Here is a 16,597-nt window from a genome sequence, read left to right on the forward strand (position 1 = left end):
ACAGGAGAATACTGAGGCTCAGAAAAATTAGGTGATTTTAGTCACACAGCCAAAAAGTAGCAGGGCTAGGATTACAAGCCAGGTTCCTCCCAAATCCAGAACTCTTTCCACTTGCCAAAGAAGAAATAATTTGAGAGTTTTAATTCACTGGAGGGAAGCAGCCTTTCTAATGATCCTAGAAAATGTAAAAAACTATCCTGATCCCTGACATTAGAAAGCTGTCAACATGATGAAAATGGAAATATGTTTTAAATGATTACACATGTATAATAATACATCAAATTGCTTCCTGTCTTAGGGAGGGGGAGAGAATTTGGTAATAAAATTTTTTCAAATGGATGTCAAAATTTGACTTTATATGTAACTGGAAAAAATCAAATATTAATAAAAAGGAATATAAGTACAAAGTAATATAACTCTACAAAAAAGAAAGAAAGTTGCCAAGTTTATGCATAGGGAGAGGTAATGGGGAAGGGTAGCAGCCTTCCTCCTCATTGACTGGCATAGTAGATAGGAGACCTAGAATCAAAAAGACCCAGATTCACAATTGTGTAACCTTGAGAAAAATCACATGATCTCCATGAGACTCAAATTCCTCACCTATACAGAATAGAGGTGTGGGCAGCTATTTGGTACAATGAATACAGTATACAGCCTGGAATCAGGAGGACCCAAGCTCAGATGCAGCCTCAGACACCAGCTATGTGACCCTGAGCAAGTCACTTTACCCTGTTTGCCTCAGTTTCCTCATCTGTAAAATGAACAGGAGAAAGAAATGGCAAACCACTACTGTTATCTTTGCCAAGACAAGACAAATGGGGTTACAAAAAGTTGTACGTGACTGAAACAACTGAACAACAATGACATAGAATGGGGGGTGGTATTGCCTGTAGTAGCTACTACCCAGAGTTCATGGGAGGCTAATAGGAGATAAAAGTAAAAGCACTTTGGAATTTTGAGTTATCATTTGATTATCATTTATAATTTCAGTTATCATCCTCATAGCTATTTTCACCTTCATCATAAAATGCTAAAGGTTTGAGACAGATAACTTATTTACCTATCATCCCAAAGAACTCATTGGCCCACAGAACTATCTCAGGCACAAGGACTCAATCAAATTTCCAAGCAAAACTCAGGTCAGTTTATGCTGTTCATTTTGGGAAAACCACCAGTGTCTGTTCTTAAAAATGAAAAGAGGGGGCAGCTAGGTAGCGCAATGGATACAGCACCAGCCCTGGATTCAGAAGGACCTGAGTTCAAATCCAGCCTCAGATACATAACACTTACTAGCTGTGTGACCCCGGGCAAGTCACTTAACCCCACTGCCTAGCTCCCCCCAAAAAAAAGTCAAAAGAGGCTCTTTGGAAACCATTGTCTAAAGATAAGAAAGCCATCAAAGGGTATTTGTTTAAAAGCTCTTATGTTAACATCATTTTAACAATCTACAGAGAAAAGTCAAATGTGGATGCACCTTACAAGATGCTGATTATAGTATTTAGAGCTTGAAGGAACCTTAGAAATCATCTTTTGTAATCTCTCAGCAGGGATTTGAAGTAGGAGAGGACAGGGTTCAAATTCCACCTTAAAGCAAACGTTGTGAGACTGAGGATAGGTCACTTAAAACTGGCCAAGCATAGTTTCCTCATCTGTGGAATGGGAGTAGTAATAGCACCTACTTTACTACAGGGTCACTGTGAAGACTAAATACATGGCATGTGAAATGCTTTGTAAACCACCAGAAAAGCATACGTAGGTAGCAACATGGTGCAGAGAGTGCCAAGCCTGGAGGCAGGAAGAATCCTCTTCCTGAGTTCAAATCCAGCCTCATACTCTTATTACCTGGCCACCAGCAAGTCATTTAGCCCAGTTGCCCCAGTTTTCTCATCTGTAAAATGAGCTGGAGAAGGAAATGACAAATTCCTCTAGTATCTTTTCCTGGGAACCCCCAAAGGGGATCATGTAGAGTCGGATTTGATTGAAACAACTGATTAACAACAGACAGGAGGAAACTAAAGAGACAGAGGAAGTAATTTGCAAAGTAAGGAAGCCAAAATTAAAATTAAATTAAATGCAATTCAAACTGACTTGCCCACGATCACACAGCTATGAAGTATCTGAGGCAAGATTTGAACTCATGATGATTCGAGGCTTGGTGCTCTATCCACTACACCAACTAGCTGTCCTAATTCAAACTTAGCCCCTCTTAAGACCAAATTCATTTGACCTCACATTGCCACCTTACTAGAAAACTAAGTAAACACAAAGCTAACTTCAAATGATGATATGGTCAAGAGTGGTGTTGAGCACTACTGTGGGTGATTTAATCCATTTTGAGAGTCATGCCTTCACTCATCATTGTTAAAAATATCACATTTGGGGCAGGTAGGTGGCACAGTGTATAGAGCAGGAGGACCTGATTTCAAATCTGGCCTCAGACCAAATACTTGACACTTACTAGCTGTGTGACCCTAGGCAAGTCACTTAACCCCAATTGCCTAAAAATAAAATAAAAACAAAAATAAAAAATATCACATTTGTCCATGGCCGAAGAATGAAATGGGCTAGAGAAATTCAGTGTGTCCCTTTCACTATGGCTTATCTTTCCCATGGGGCAGGATTTTAGATTTAGACTTAGCAGGTATTCATTAAGCACTTGGGGTGTGTGTGTGCTTGGTATTGCGCTCAGTGCTTAACAAATATCTTCATTTGATCTTCACAACCACCTTTGGAGATAAGTGCTATAACTACAGATGAAACAAAGTAAGCAAACAGGGGTCACACAGATAGTGTCTGAGGCCAAACTGGAACGTGGGGAACACCAAGATGGGCCCATCATTCCTATTAGGATGGTCCCACCAAATGGGACAGTTGGAATGCTCTGCTACCATGGCTTGTTCATTCTGACCAGACAGATCTAATTGTGTCCAGTTATTTATTCTCCCAATACCTGTCACCATAGTATCTCATATCACGAAGCACTGAGATTTCTGTCTCATTTTATATGGTCAAACGTCAGGAATCTTCAGGGTCAGATAAGCAAAGAAGCTGATATCTTATCTGAGGGAAAATGCCAGTTAAGTATAAGACATAGTCACGAAGTTTAATTTTGACATATTGTGATGTAGATGATCTAGGTAAACGGCCAAGTGTACTTTGAGAGTAATAAGATTATAAGAGGTATGACTACTATCGGGTTAAAGGGTATCTCTTTATTAAATCACTGGGACAATCGAGAATCATCTCCACGTGAAGATCTTAATTCTTTTAAATCCTATCAAATGAGATAATAGCTACAAAGACATTAGCACAGTTACTTGAAATAGTAGGCACTAATAAATGCTTGTTCTCTTGTCTCTTGTTCAACCTTCCTTCTTCCTTAAGGCAAGATGGCACACTTACTGGACAGAGAGATGTGAGTATAAATCCTACCTCTAACCTTTAGCCTTTGACATATGGCTCGTTGAAGAATAGAAAATGCTGTTCTCCTCATTTATTTCCCAGGATAATGTAAGCTCCTGGAAGATGAAGGCCCCATCTTAAATTTCTTCTATGATGAATCATGTATAACATGTCAAGGCTGAATTGGCCTACAGAGGCAAACCCATAGAAGCAGTCTCTGAATCGTTACTCCTGGTTCCAGTTGAAGTACTGGGGCTTACATTATAACCCTATACCATTCTGGGCTAATGGGCATTCCTTGAAATAACAAAGAAAGCCCTTATTGTCTGTGGAGTCAGAAGAGCTGGTGAACAGGAGATATTGAAAAGGGGGTCATTGCTCCAAATCTCTATTTCCTTTTCCTACTGAAGTCAAGTCAGGACTTTTTTGAACTGCTTCTCAAGATGGGAAGGATTAGGGAAAAGGGTGCTGTTATCATTATGGCAATGAACTCATATGACTAGGCAAACCTAAACCAGGGTTTAGGATGCTAATCTAGTGTTTTTACTTTCTTGCTTTTAGACAACCAAGTATTCTGAAATAACTGAGTCTAGGTTCAAAGGCAGTTAGGAGTTTCAGAGATCCAGGGGCCTTGGGTCCCACTGGATTAGATGTAGATGGTGGAAGGAGAAGTGTCTACAGTGAAGAACAACCATTAAGGAGTATCCTGAGGCCAGCTATTTTTACAAGCAGACATGTTGGTGGGGCAGTATAGGACAGATGCAATTTAAAATTCCTACTTAGTACTCCTGCAAACATCATAAAAGTAAAAAGTTGGGAAGAGGTTTAAGTATTAGCTTGCTAACTATTATAACAGTAGTCATCAGTTTAGTTACCGAGCCCTATTTGTTGTGTGTATGTTTGCACAACGAAATCACCCATCACTTATCTCAGCAATCATTGTATACTGAATACAGTTTTTACTTCCCTTTTTGTGGAAAAACATTAGGTATAACCATAACAGAAAATATAAAAAAAACTTACCCCAGGGAACCAGGATGGGGATTTAATGAGCCAAAGAATAGAAGATTAATATCCCACCCACCCGCATCATTTTCATTAAACATTAGGTTAAAGAACTAAACCTGATCCAACCACATGTCTGGGTGCAGGACAGAGAAGTCCTCCGGGTGGAGAATACAGTACCTCTGCCTCATGGGCCCAGCAGCAGTTCCCCAAGGTAAGAAATGAAGAATTCTCTAATTTCATAAGGAGGGTAATAGCCTATGGAAAGCAGCCTGAAGGTGGCCTATGGGCCAACATTTACTGGTACATGGGTGGGTTTCCGTGACTGGGTTCTCCTGTCCTTATGCTCCATGAAGGAAATTAAATTCCTTTCAACCTTCAAAGATCCCCAAACCTCTTTATTGCCAACAGAACACAATGAAAATGACCGATATGCAAAAACAGATGCTTTATTTGCTGTATGGGCTACATGATTACATTCTGCTCACAAACTCTGAGGATGATTATGGGGTTGGACTGATTATTTTGGGTTCATGATCCCACAGACTAGGCTAGCACTGCTAGCCCCTTATGGATCTGGACCAGGGATTCTACTTGTATTCCCTACATCTAGTCAAGTGCCCTATAGATGACAAATAACTATTGATGATTTCTCACTTTCTCCTAAATAATAGTAGCCAGGTTGGCAAAGCCCTGTATAAATATTTTATTTCCTTTGAGTGTTACAACATCCCTAGGAGTGAGGAATTATTGTTTTCTGTGTAACTTTCAGAAAAAAAATGACCTTACTGTGTCTCAGTTTGCTCAGTTGCTCTTCTGCCTCCATATCTATGAGTGTATTACTGTCACTCATGAATGTGAAAAGGCCTAATTTTCCTTACTTGGTTCATATTCAGGTTTCCCATGTGTTTAAAAATACTTAAAAGTCTGTTTACCTGAAGTGGGCACTGAATTGGAAGGATCCATATGAGGACATCGAATTTCTGCTCCTTCTCTCTTCTGAAATGACCAAAAACATTTGTAGTTACCCAGCTGCAACATGACCTTAGATTTTAACTATAGGAGACATAGAGGTTTCCTGTCTGGAGCCATGGCTTTCAGTAGCCATACAAAGGAGCACAAATGTATAGGCTGGAGGACTGAAAGAAATCACGCTTTGGGGAGGAAAAAATAAACAGTACATAGAAAGTCTGACTCATTGGCAAATATATTCTTTCATATTTCAGGTTTCCCTCCTCATCAGATGATTCATAATCACCATGTTATTTGCCTGGATAGGGAAATTTGTATGAGTCAAAGGGCTTGTAAAGCCTATCTGCAAAGCTAATTTAAATACATTCTAGATTCCAACACTTGGCTGAAATAAGTCTCACTCTAGTTCTAAATAACAACAGCTAGTGAGGCTCTAGTCTGGTTATAAATAGGGCCAGACCACAGCTAGGGATAAATTCCTACTTTTTACAGGCACAACTCAGGATGGCACTCCAGGATAATAGCACTTGGGACTCCATGAGGAAGGAGCAAGGAAAGTATGACTAAGAGTAATTGTGTGGCTAAGTTGGGCTGCAGAGTGAGGAAATTTTTTCATCTTCCTTTTATTAGAGTTCTATGCTTTACTTTATTTCCCCAGTCTTCCTAAGTCTTTTATCTATTTCAGAGTGATGACAATCATCAGACAGAAAAACCTGGGGTTAATGGGTATTAAAAGAATTGGGGTGTGGTACAGTGGATAGAGCACTGTCCCTGGATTCAGGAGGACCTGAGTTCAAATCCGGCCTCCGACACGTAACACTCACTAGCTGTGTGACCCTGGGCAAGTCACTTAACCCCATTGCCTACCAAAAAAATAAAGAACTGGGGTACGGGAAATGGGGCTGTCCGGCCAACAAGGCTGGTGAGGTAGAGCAATTCTGACATACAAGGGTGTCTCCATTGGGGTGCAACAGTAAACGCACTGAACTTAGCCAGAGTCGCAGGACCTCGAGTTTGAATCTCAGCTCTGTCCCTTGCATTCTGTGTTTCCTTGGGCAAGTTAGGTCACTTCTCAGTGTCCTCATCTCTAAAACTAGGGAATTAGGAATAGATGGCCTCTCAGCACAGAGATGCATGATTCTAGTATCCATAAGACATCCCTCAAGCAATTTTTCAAAAGTGAATATGATATCTTTGAAAAAGCTTAGACTTCAAAACAATAGATATACTTGACACCTAACTTCACTAGCCATGGTTGATCCAGTCAAGTTTCCTCATGTGAAGAATGGGGAAATTTAAGCAGTATTTGTCCAGTGATGTACTGGAGTCAGGTTGAATGGAATGCTGCAAGAGCTGATTATTTCATTTTTAGCATTTAAATCTCAGAAATTGTCAAATGCTATTAATAAAGGATGACTATATCTATCATTCTGTTGATTGTATAGGCTTAAGAAAGTGATTGTGAAAACTCTAATGCAGATTAAACTTTTAAGTACACTCTACCTCCCTTCCCCCCCCATCAGTTGTTAAACCACCTCTCAATCCAAGGATAGCACATCCCTATATTTCTCCCACCTACTTTACAGTTGTTATGAGGAAAAAGCTTTGCAAACCTGAAAGAGTTGGATAAATTTGAGTTGTTGTTATATTATCATTTAGGTTAGGGATTCTTAATCTTTTTATTGTTTCATAGATGCCTTTGGCAGTCTCATGGTCAGAACAACATTTGTAACTGGAAAAAAATGCTAAACTTCACTTACAGGTTATTGAGAATAAATGTCACCTTTTCTCATGCAAATTCACAGATACCACACCCTGAAATATATATCAATAGACCGCCCTCCCCATTTAGCAAAAATTCTCCAATTTATTGAAGAGAATTGCTTTCAGGCCTCACTCTGGCGCCATACTAAGGACTTGAGGTTCTAGGTCTTAAAGAACAATGCAAAATGCTTTCAACAGCTTCTAAAGAACAAGCATGTATACAGAATGTGTATTTTTTCTTTTTGGTTCAATCATTTTGCATTCATGCCCAACTCTAAGTGAACACATTTGGAGTTTTCTTGGCAAAGATACTGGAGTGGTTGCCTATTTCCCTCTGCAGCTCATTTTACAGATGAGGAAACTCAGGCAAATGGGAAGTTAAGTGACTTCCCCAGGGATACACAGCTAGATTGAAAGCCTAGTGATCTATTGACTACACCACCTAGCTGCCCCTTTGTGTATTTACAAGCAACAAAAAACTAATACCTCAGGCTCGTTGGTGGTTTGTGGTGAGTCAGGGTGGTAATGACTATTTATGTAGGTGAATAGAGACGGTTGTTCCTGTAGAAAGAAAGCAACATAAGTTATGACTATAACACAAGAGTAAGGGTAAACCTGATAGTTATTAACCTTTATCATGGAACTCAGTTCCTTGTGAACTATGGAATTTATGCACATCCTTTAGTTGATGACTGAAACACTCACCGTCTTCCCTTGGGAATTCTCTTGGGAAGAAAGGGTCATATTTATTCTTTCATTCTCTATAGGTAGTGAATGATCACCTTTCATTTCTTTCTATGGCACACTCCATACACTAGTGGGCTGAATAAAGTATTCTGTCATTGCAGATTTCCTCTCCTATCGTGTTGGATAGCACAGTAGGGACTATGGCACCTCGTGTACAGCAGCCCTGCCCAATGTCCACCTCCCCAGATGTAGTCACCTGGGCAAGTTTGTTTGCCTATTGAAAATTTTTACTGGTTCTGCCAAAATAGATTTTGTCTAGACCTATGACCCTACTTGTAGGTTCAGTTTGTTTATTCAACTTTATCTTTACAATCTCTTTTAAAAACATTTTTATTAATATATTTTCTTTTCATATCACCTTCATTTCCTGATCTATTCCTTCTGTCTACCCTCCTAGAGTCATCCTTTGTAACAAAGAAAGAATGAAAGAGAAAAGAACAGTTCAGCAAAATAAGCAACAGACAAGTATGATAGGCTATGTAGTGTTCTTTCTCTACACAGAAGGGAAGAAAGTGAATCCTCCAACATTTTTCTTTGAGGCCAAGCTTTGTCATCATAATTTCACAGAATTCAGTTTCTGTACCTTGAGTTGCAAATAAGAACAATAATAGCTAACATTTATACTGCACTTACTATGTGGCAGGCACTATGTGGAGTATTTTTCAAATATATCACTTGATCCTGGGAGGTAGGTGCTATTATCTCCATTTTAGAGATGTAAACAAGTGTTAAGTTGCCATGCCAGGGTCACAAAGCAGTAATTGTCTAAGGGCAGATTTGGACTCTGTGACAGAGGGGGAATCCTACCATTCAATCCAGTACACCACCTAGATGAACAGGGGAAAATATTTTATCTAGCTGAGCCTCTGCTAAGGTGAGGAGTAGATAGGACTTTATACAACTGCAAAAGTCTCTGGCATATTCCTTCATTTCCCTCATTCCCTCTTCTATAAAGCTACAGTCTGTGCTAGTCCTACGTCAGGGTTGATCCAGCCAGCCTCCTCCTAAGAGCTTTATTTATTTGATGAATAAGAAGTGGCAGGCAGGTCTTAATGTGAAACATAATGCATTAACAGACATCAAGCATCAACAGCAATAAGCCTTGGGCTTGTGGGAGAATGCAGACAAATGCAGAGATACAAATTTGTATCTCCCATACAAACCTGATGCTCTGAAAGCCTGAGGCTCCAGGAGGGTCAGGGTAGAAATGGTCAACTCTTTGGCCCTGCTGTGCTTAGCTTAAGGAGGTTCTTCAGCTAGGATGGGGTTTGTTTGTCAGAAACAAATGGGCGTTATAATCGCAGGTGTAGATAAAATAACATTCAAAATGGAAGTGGCGAGGGAGAAATAGGATGTTGCTCTGTGTGTGTGTGTGTGTGTGTGTTTCAGAGCTCAGTTTTAAAGCTACACAGGTCACGTCAATTTGTGACAACAGGGAGTACAGAGGAACAGGAATGGACAGAGTGATGAAAATACACAGAGTGTGTATCCACTGCAATCACCCAAGGCCAGGAACTTGTAACAAGGAGAACCTGGGAGAGGTAGGTCAGTGTGAAGACCTTTATTTTATAGAGTATGAAACCAAGGTCATTAGGTCAAGTGTAGAGCCTCATTTGGCCTGTAGATGATTCCTAGCCAGCACAGCTACACCATCAAAGGAAGTGCTTTGGCTTTACAGTGGTGGGTCATCATCCCTGATCATTTGTCGTTTGCCTAGACCTCCACTCTGATGATTCATTTTGGCATGGATAAACAGCTTTGGATTCTTCATGGTCATGCCAGTTGAGTGTAATCACTCATCCAAGCTCAAAAAGGACAGGCCAGATTATAGACCTTACGTCCACTATTCTGCGACCAGTCTTGCCAAGTATGAAGAAGCTCATTGTCAGAGCAACAAAGAAGAGCGGTTGTTTGGGCCATAGGAATGCTTCTAAGTTAAAGAAGATCTACAATCTGCACAGGAAAGTAGCACTGAAAGTGATGATGTCATAGGTCACCAAAGTGCTCAAAAATCTCCACAAGTGGTGGATGAGTATGAAAGTCTCCATATTTTAGACTGTGATACTAAGATACCAAGAGTAGAACTGACTTTTTCAGTGATTGATGCTGTGCTTCTAGGACCATGTTTCTCTCCTTCTGAGCCCATGAGCTTTAAAAAAATGCCATCAAAATCACAACTTCAAGTTGCCCACCCTCTTGACCACACAACAAGCCAGCCCCTCACATCCTCTTCTTCACCCCCATCTTCAAACTGAGGTTTGGAAATGACATGCCCTCACAAGGGTCTGGGGAATGGGAAGATAGCATGGGGAAGCATATGAAAGTAGAGATGAGTTCTATTGGATCTGCTCATCATGCCTCCCTCCCCATATGAAAGTGGAAGGAAACTAAATGGTCAAAAAAGTACTGGTGTTGGGAAAGGCTTTAATAATTACATTTTTGGTGTTGAAAATAATAGAACCAGGTGACATAGAGTACCTCAGGCCATTAATGGGGAAAATGGACTAGCCAGAAGAGGAACCTGCCTTGCTATTTGCAATTACAAAGCTCATTTGCTACAGACACACTCAACCACTCCAATCATCAAGAGCATTCTCCCTACCCAATGGAACCCCTGTTTACCTCGGTAGGACACTTCACTGTAATTCCTTCTTCATCTGAAAATAACTTTTCCTTCCCAAGCGTTGGATCCATCTGGAAGAGAAAATGACGTGGAAGGTTCTTCTCAGCATGACACCATTCTAGGGTACCACTAATAGGCACAGGGTAGCTCATAGCAGGCATTGTCACATTGAGGGACAGCTCAGGAGGGATATGGCTTCAAATCACACCTCAGACACATCCCAGCTGTGTGACTCTCAACTGATCCCTTCACCTAGCTGAGCCCTAGTATCTTTATCTGTAAAATGGAAGTAATACTTGTACCACCTCCCTTGCAAGAAGGCACCATATAAATGGCAGAGATTTCACTCCAAGAGGAAAGACACCAATGTTCTGGGAATGCACTGTAGTGATCCCTTCAAAGCCGTCAATGTAGCTTTATTCTACTTCCCCAGTCTTGACTTCATGCATCCACAAATAAAAATATCTATTCCCAGTTTTATCCTTGGCTCTTCTGAGTCTGTGTATTTGGTCACTCTAACTTCCCTTTCTACAAGATTTCCTCCACTGATTTTACTTGACATTTTATGTAGTTCTCAAATACTTAGAGTTTTCTTCCTGCTACTAAACAATCAACAAGCATTACGAAGCACCCACTATGCCTGCAGTTTCCACCTTGTAAGGTTATTGTAGCATGCATTCCATTGACCCAATAGATAGAATTAGTTACTTGAGGGCAAGGACTTTGGTTTATGCTGATGTGAGCCCCAGCACTTCACATAATACCTGAAAACATTGTTCTTGCTGCTGTAAAATGGCAAACCACTCTAGTATGTTTACCTCCAACCTCTAACAGGGTCATGAAATGAAGAGATGACATGACTGAAGTGACGATACTACACTACAATACTAACAACATTACAGGCACTATACAAGGGGCTAGGGGTTCCTTAAACAAAAACCCAACAAAGAAGTTCCACCTCTCAAGAAACTTACATACCATCCTGCAACCTTCTGAGGTGGAACACTGTAGGCATTATTATTCTTATTTTATACTGAAGGAAAACGAGGTTAAAGAAATGACTTGCCCATGGCCAAAGCTATTAAGATTCAAAGCCAGGATTCAAACCAAGACTCCAAATGTAATACTGTTGTGCTATTTAACTTGTTGCCTTCCTTCAAGGTTTGAATGGAGGGTCACCCCTTTCATGAAACCATGCCTGATTTTCTAAGCCAGAGAAGATCTCTCCCTCCCCAGTCTGCTATGCCTCTCCATTTGATATCCGTTGAGAATGTGTCTCATTCTAAATTACATTATAGTTATCTGTCTACCTACCATTTTTTTACCTTGTATCCTAGTACTAGTGATGGGACCTGGTGAAGTACAGTGACATCTACATTTCCATTACAATAATTATGGCCAAGTTTTGATCATCTGGGGCTCATTATGTAGTCTGTGAATCATGGGATTCCTCAGTGTTTTCCTCTTGAATCTTCCTGATGGAATTTTGGGCATTGCACTGATTATTAGGGATGGGAAAGGAAAACAAAATTTTATGGAGGGGCCCAAAAGAGCTAGATGATTTCTAACTAGTTTGTAGCTTACAGCAAATTACTTTGTATAAACCTTGCATTTATTTACTTGGACATGTCAGGTTACCTAGCAGAATATAAACTCATTGAAGACAGGGATTGTTTCATTTCTTGTTTTTGTATCACTAAAGCAGGGGAACTTGAATTTGGATTTAAAAAAATTTTTTTTGACAACTTCAATATAACTAGTTTCCTTTGTTAATTCAGTGTATTTTATTTCATGCATTTAAAAGCATTATTCTGAAGAGTCCGTAGACTCTACCAGAGTTCCAAAGAAGGCCATGACAGACACAAAATGGTTAAGAACCCATGTTCTAGGGAACAGCACTGTGCCTTGCAAATAGTAGATGCTTAATAAATATTTGGTGAATTGAATTTTGTCCCTCCTTCCTTTTATTTTCTGTACATACTAAAATATGCCAATCAATCTTTTATCTCATCCGTTTGGCTAATTCCCACCCTGCCAGATACAAGGACATATCCTGGGCAGAGAGCCACTGGTGTAAATAAAACTTTCTACCTGCTCTTCCTTTCATTTTCTTGTTCAGTCACTCTAGCCTTAGACAGAACCAAGTTCTCCAAAAGTGTCTTATCTTATCTTTGCATAGCACCTGTGTTCCAGTAAATGAGGAGAAAGGTGAGAGAACTTTAACCTTCTTCCAATTTTCTGTGAAACATCTGATTAGAAGGGGTTCCAAATAAGTAGGTTCTGATCATGATACCCCATGGAGTAATTACAGCAGCCCAAAGCAAGGGATGGAAGAAGGAAAAGACATTGCAACCTTCATGCAAGAGCTAGTCACATTCCAGATTTACCCAAGACTCTGTGTGGGGCTCAAACCAGAGCAAGGCTGTTCTTCAGGGCAGGAAGGGGCAAGCTTGATGCACAGAATACTGACGGGAGGGCTTTTATCCTCTCTATGTTTGTTATGGCCCATAGCCAGGCCAGAGGATCGGGGGACCATAAGATTCAGAGCTGAAAGGGCTTTCACGCAACCTGCTAATGACCTAGGTTCAACCCCCTCATTTTAAGGGTATGAAAATTAAGGACCTAAGAGGGGAAGAAACTAGTTTAGTCATTAAGAAAAAAGGCTTCACCAGTTTTCACAACAGCCTTGAGAGAAAGTAAAGGCCGTATAATTGGGAGGCAAGATGGTATTGTGAAAAACATAGTAGACTTCTAAAAAACACCTGATTTCAAGGGCTAAAGGTCATTTTCTAGCTGTGGGATCTTAGGGAAGCTATTTAATATATTGTCACAACAGTCAAATGAAAAGATATATGAAAAAAGAACACACATGTAATACATATGAAACAAGATCATGTAATAGAAAGTGTGTGCAGGAAACTTGAGCCTGCTCACAAGAACCTATTCTCAGAATTACCATTCACACCACTGAATTTGGCTAATGCTACAAACCAGGGTCTGCCTTACTGTTTCATTGATTATTTAACACCTGAGAAAGTGATGGAGATTATATTAATGATGCAATTTAAAGTGAAAAATGTATCCTGAGTACATTTCTTTAGAGAACAGTAAACATTTACCATTACTGTCCTGAGTATAGAGCGATATAATGCTAAGCTGCTGTCTTTCCTAATTGATAGTTGGGGAAACTGAGGCATAAAGAGATTAAGTGAATCACCTCAAATTTCAATTAATAGTAGAATTAGAATGAGAAGCTAGGCTTCATGGGTAGAACACTGTGGTGGAAAGTATACTGCTTTCTGGAGTCAGAAGATGAGAATTAAAATCCTACCTCTCACCCTCACTACTGGTGTGACATTGGGCAAGTCACTTAAACCTCATTGGGTTGCAGTTTCCTCCTGTACAAAATGAAGGGGTTAGATTAGGTAGCTTGTGAACTCCCTTCTGTCTGTAATTCTATGAAATGTAATTAGAAATAATTGTCCAGCGTCTTTTCCATTCAGTTTCCTGGCCTCAAGTTTCTCATGGAGTTGGCAATGGTCTGGCAAGTGGTAGGAGAGTATGGGTAGGGGTGGGGATGAACAAAAGGGAGGCTGAGTGAGACTTCAGTCAAGATTTTTGCCATGTAACACTCAGACCTGTGAGGGACATTTGCCTCAGTATTCTTGGAATGTTGCACCTGCCTGCCCTCCCCAACTCATCACCTAACTTAATAACCAGTGTTACAACGACTTGTTCCTGAGAAGCACCGTGGGAGATGCAGGGACTTGTAGAAGATTGGGAGGACAGTTCTTGAGGGCAAGTGGTAGGTACGAGTGAGCTGTAACAATCAGCTCTCTGAGATATCCCCTCCCCCAGCTCCACTCCACGCTTGCTGTGGTATCTTCCTCATTTCAACATGAATAAAATTGTTTGGTTCCTAGCCTATGCCCCCCAATATATATTTTGGGGTATCCTGATCTGAAATTTCACCAGTGTGAGAAAACCCAAATATGGAAACTCTCTCTACAAATTGGGATCAGTAATTCATCTGTAACTTATCATCTTAAAGAGTTTACTGAGCCACTTGAAGGTTGTGACTGGCCCAGCCAATATGCCAGAGGTAGGAGCTAAAGGCAGGTCTTCATGACTTCTGTAATAGCTTTTCATCCATTATGCGATGTTACATGATAACTTGCACGTAATAGTCACTAAATAATAAATGTTTATTGAACGAAATTGTTTGTTCAGCAAGCAAAGGAGAGAAAGGACATTGCAGTAGTCATGAAGTAGGCACCGTGTAATAAATGTTTGTGGAAAATTATTTGTTGAGCAAACAAAGGAGAGAAGAAATTCTAGGCAGAGACAGTAACAATACAATAACTTACCTAGTATACCAGGCACTTACAATTATTATTTAATTTAATCACCATAATAACACTAGGAGGTAGGTGCTATTATTATTCACGTTTTACAGATGAGGAAATTGAGGCAGAGGAAGATAAATGAATTGGCCAGGGTCACATAGTATCTCAGGCAGAATTCGAACTCAGGCTTTCTGGGCTCCAAGGCTGGAGTCGGGAAGATTTGAGTTTGAATACTGCCTTACTAAATCACTTAACCTCTATTTATTCAGTTTCCTGATCTGTAAAGTAGAGATATAATAATGATACTTCCCTCCCAGAGTTGTAAAGATCAAATGAGTTAACTTTGTAAAGCATTTTTCAAAGTGTAAAGCATTACATGAAAGCTGACTATTATTCACTGCAACACCTTGCTGCCTAACAACATGAACAAAGGCCTGGAGTTAAAACACCAAAACAAAAACTTAGGGCATAATTGTTGTATAAGGAACAGTCCAGTTTGCCTGGAGCACAAAGTACTGGGTAGAGAAGAATATGAGAAGAATGGACAGGAAGGATGGTGACAGATGGAGGGTCTTGAACATAGGCAAACTCATTTGAATTTTCCTTGGAGGAAGTAACAGGGAACCATGAAGGGTTTTCAGGCAGAGGAGGGTCATAAGTACATAATAGGTACTCAGCAAATACCTGAATAATTTTGCCAGAGAGAGAGAGAGAGAAGAGGGGAAAAGGGAGAGGGAGAGGGAGAGAGAAAGAAAAGAAAGAGAGAGAGGATAGGGAGGAGAAAAAGAGGAAAATCGAAGGAGGAGAAAGGAGAGAGGGAGTGAGGCTGGTAAAGAGGGAGAGAGGAAAATGAAGTAATAAGAGGAAGACGGTTTGTGATAAGCATCATTAACACTTCTCACCTCCAGGGTGACAGGCAATGAATGGACAGGGAGGGCGGCCCACAAGGGGCAGGCCTTGCCTGACTATTTCAGGATCACATAGCATGTTAGTAACAGCAGCGTTTTCCTGAGCAGATTTCTCCCTCCAGCCAAGGTCAGTGAGGCCGAATAGAAAAGACTTTGTAAGACAATCTGCCCCTTCAAACATTTGACCCTAGAAAGAAATCCAGCACCTCTCCCCAGGGGCAGTGTGTTTCTCATTTGCTCTGGCTGCCTTGGTGGGAACTTTTCTCCCCTCTACAAGATTCCCTTCTCAGGCCCCTTCCAGGTTGACACATGTCGAAATGCAGCTGTTCCCATCAGCCAGCCAACAAGTCCCTCAGCTGGGAGGAGGGAGGCCCTTCTCTAAACCAAGGGAGAAGAAAAACATGTTTCTGTCACTGGAGTTCTAAAAATAGGGCAGCTTGGAAAGGGGAAAAAAATGGGAACCAGCAGCTCTCTGCCTGAACCTGGAGAGTCACAGAAAGGAAAGGACTTGAGGTGGGGGCTTGAATACTAGTGAGAAACAGAGACCTCTGAGGACAACGCTCAGGCCTGTCAGGATTGTGAGCAAGCCCAAGGCTAGCCCCTTGTCCAAGGTATTCATCAGTCTGTGCTTCATTTCACATATTTGGTGGCAGAACAGTTTGGCTGTAAGAAAATGGACTCTGGAAGCCACTACATAGCTAGTAAATGCGTGTGGCTGGATTTAAACTCAGGTCCTACTGACTATAAGTCAGGCACTCTAGCCACTGTGTTACCTAAATCACTGTGGATAGGATCACAGCTGCAGAGGTGAAAGGGAGCTCAGGGACCAT

The 16,597-nt window shown here is 40.7% G+C and overlaps 1 protein-coding gene across 1 annotated transcript in view; it reads right to left on the bottom strand.

Annotated features, from left to right (window-relative positions):
- Positions 1–16,597, bottom strand: part of PLB1 (phospholipase B1) — a 201,375-nt gene that overhangs the window by 134,438 nt on the left and 50,340 nt on the right. Inside the window, exons 16-18 of the mRNA XM_020983774.2 lie at positions 10,513–10,584; positions 7,630–7,704; positions 5,343–5,406 (exon numbers count right to left, since the gene is read on the bottom strand). Of these exons, the coding sequence (XP_020839433.2) occupies positions 5,343–5,406; positions 7,630–7,704; positions 10,513–10,584 (211 nt within the window). The remainder of the gene's footprint in view (positions 1–5,342; positions 5,407–7,629; positions 7,705–10,512; positions 10,585–16,597) is intronic.

The sequence above is a fragment of the Phascolarctos cinereus genome, unplaced genomic scaffold (genome assembly GCF_003287225.1).
Source record: "Phascolarctos cinereus isolate Bilbo 61053 unplaced genomic scaffold, phaCin_HiC Scaffold_2;HRSCAF=192, whole genome shotgun sequence".
NCBI classification, from domain to species: Eukaryota; Metazoa; Chordata; class Mammalia; order Diprotodontia; family Phascolarctidae; genus Phascolarctos; species Phascolarctos cinereus.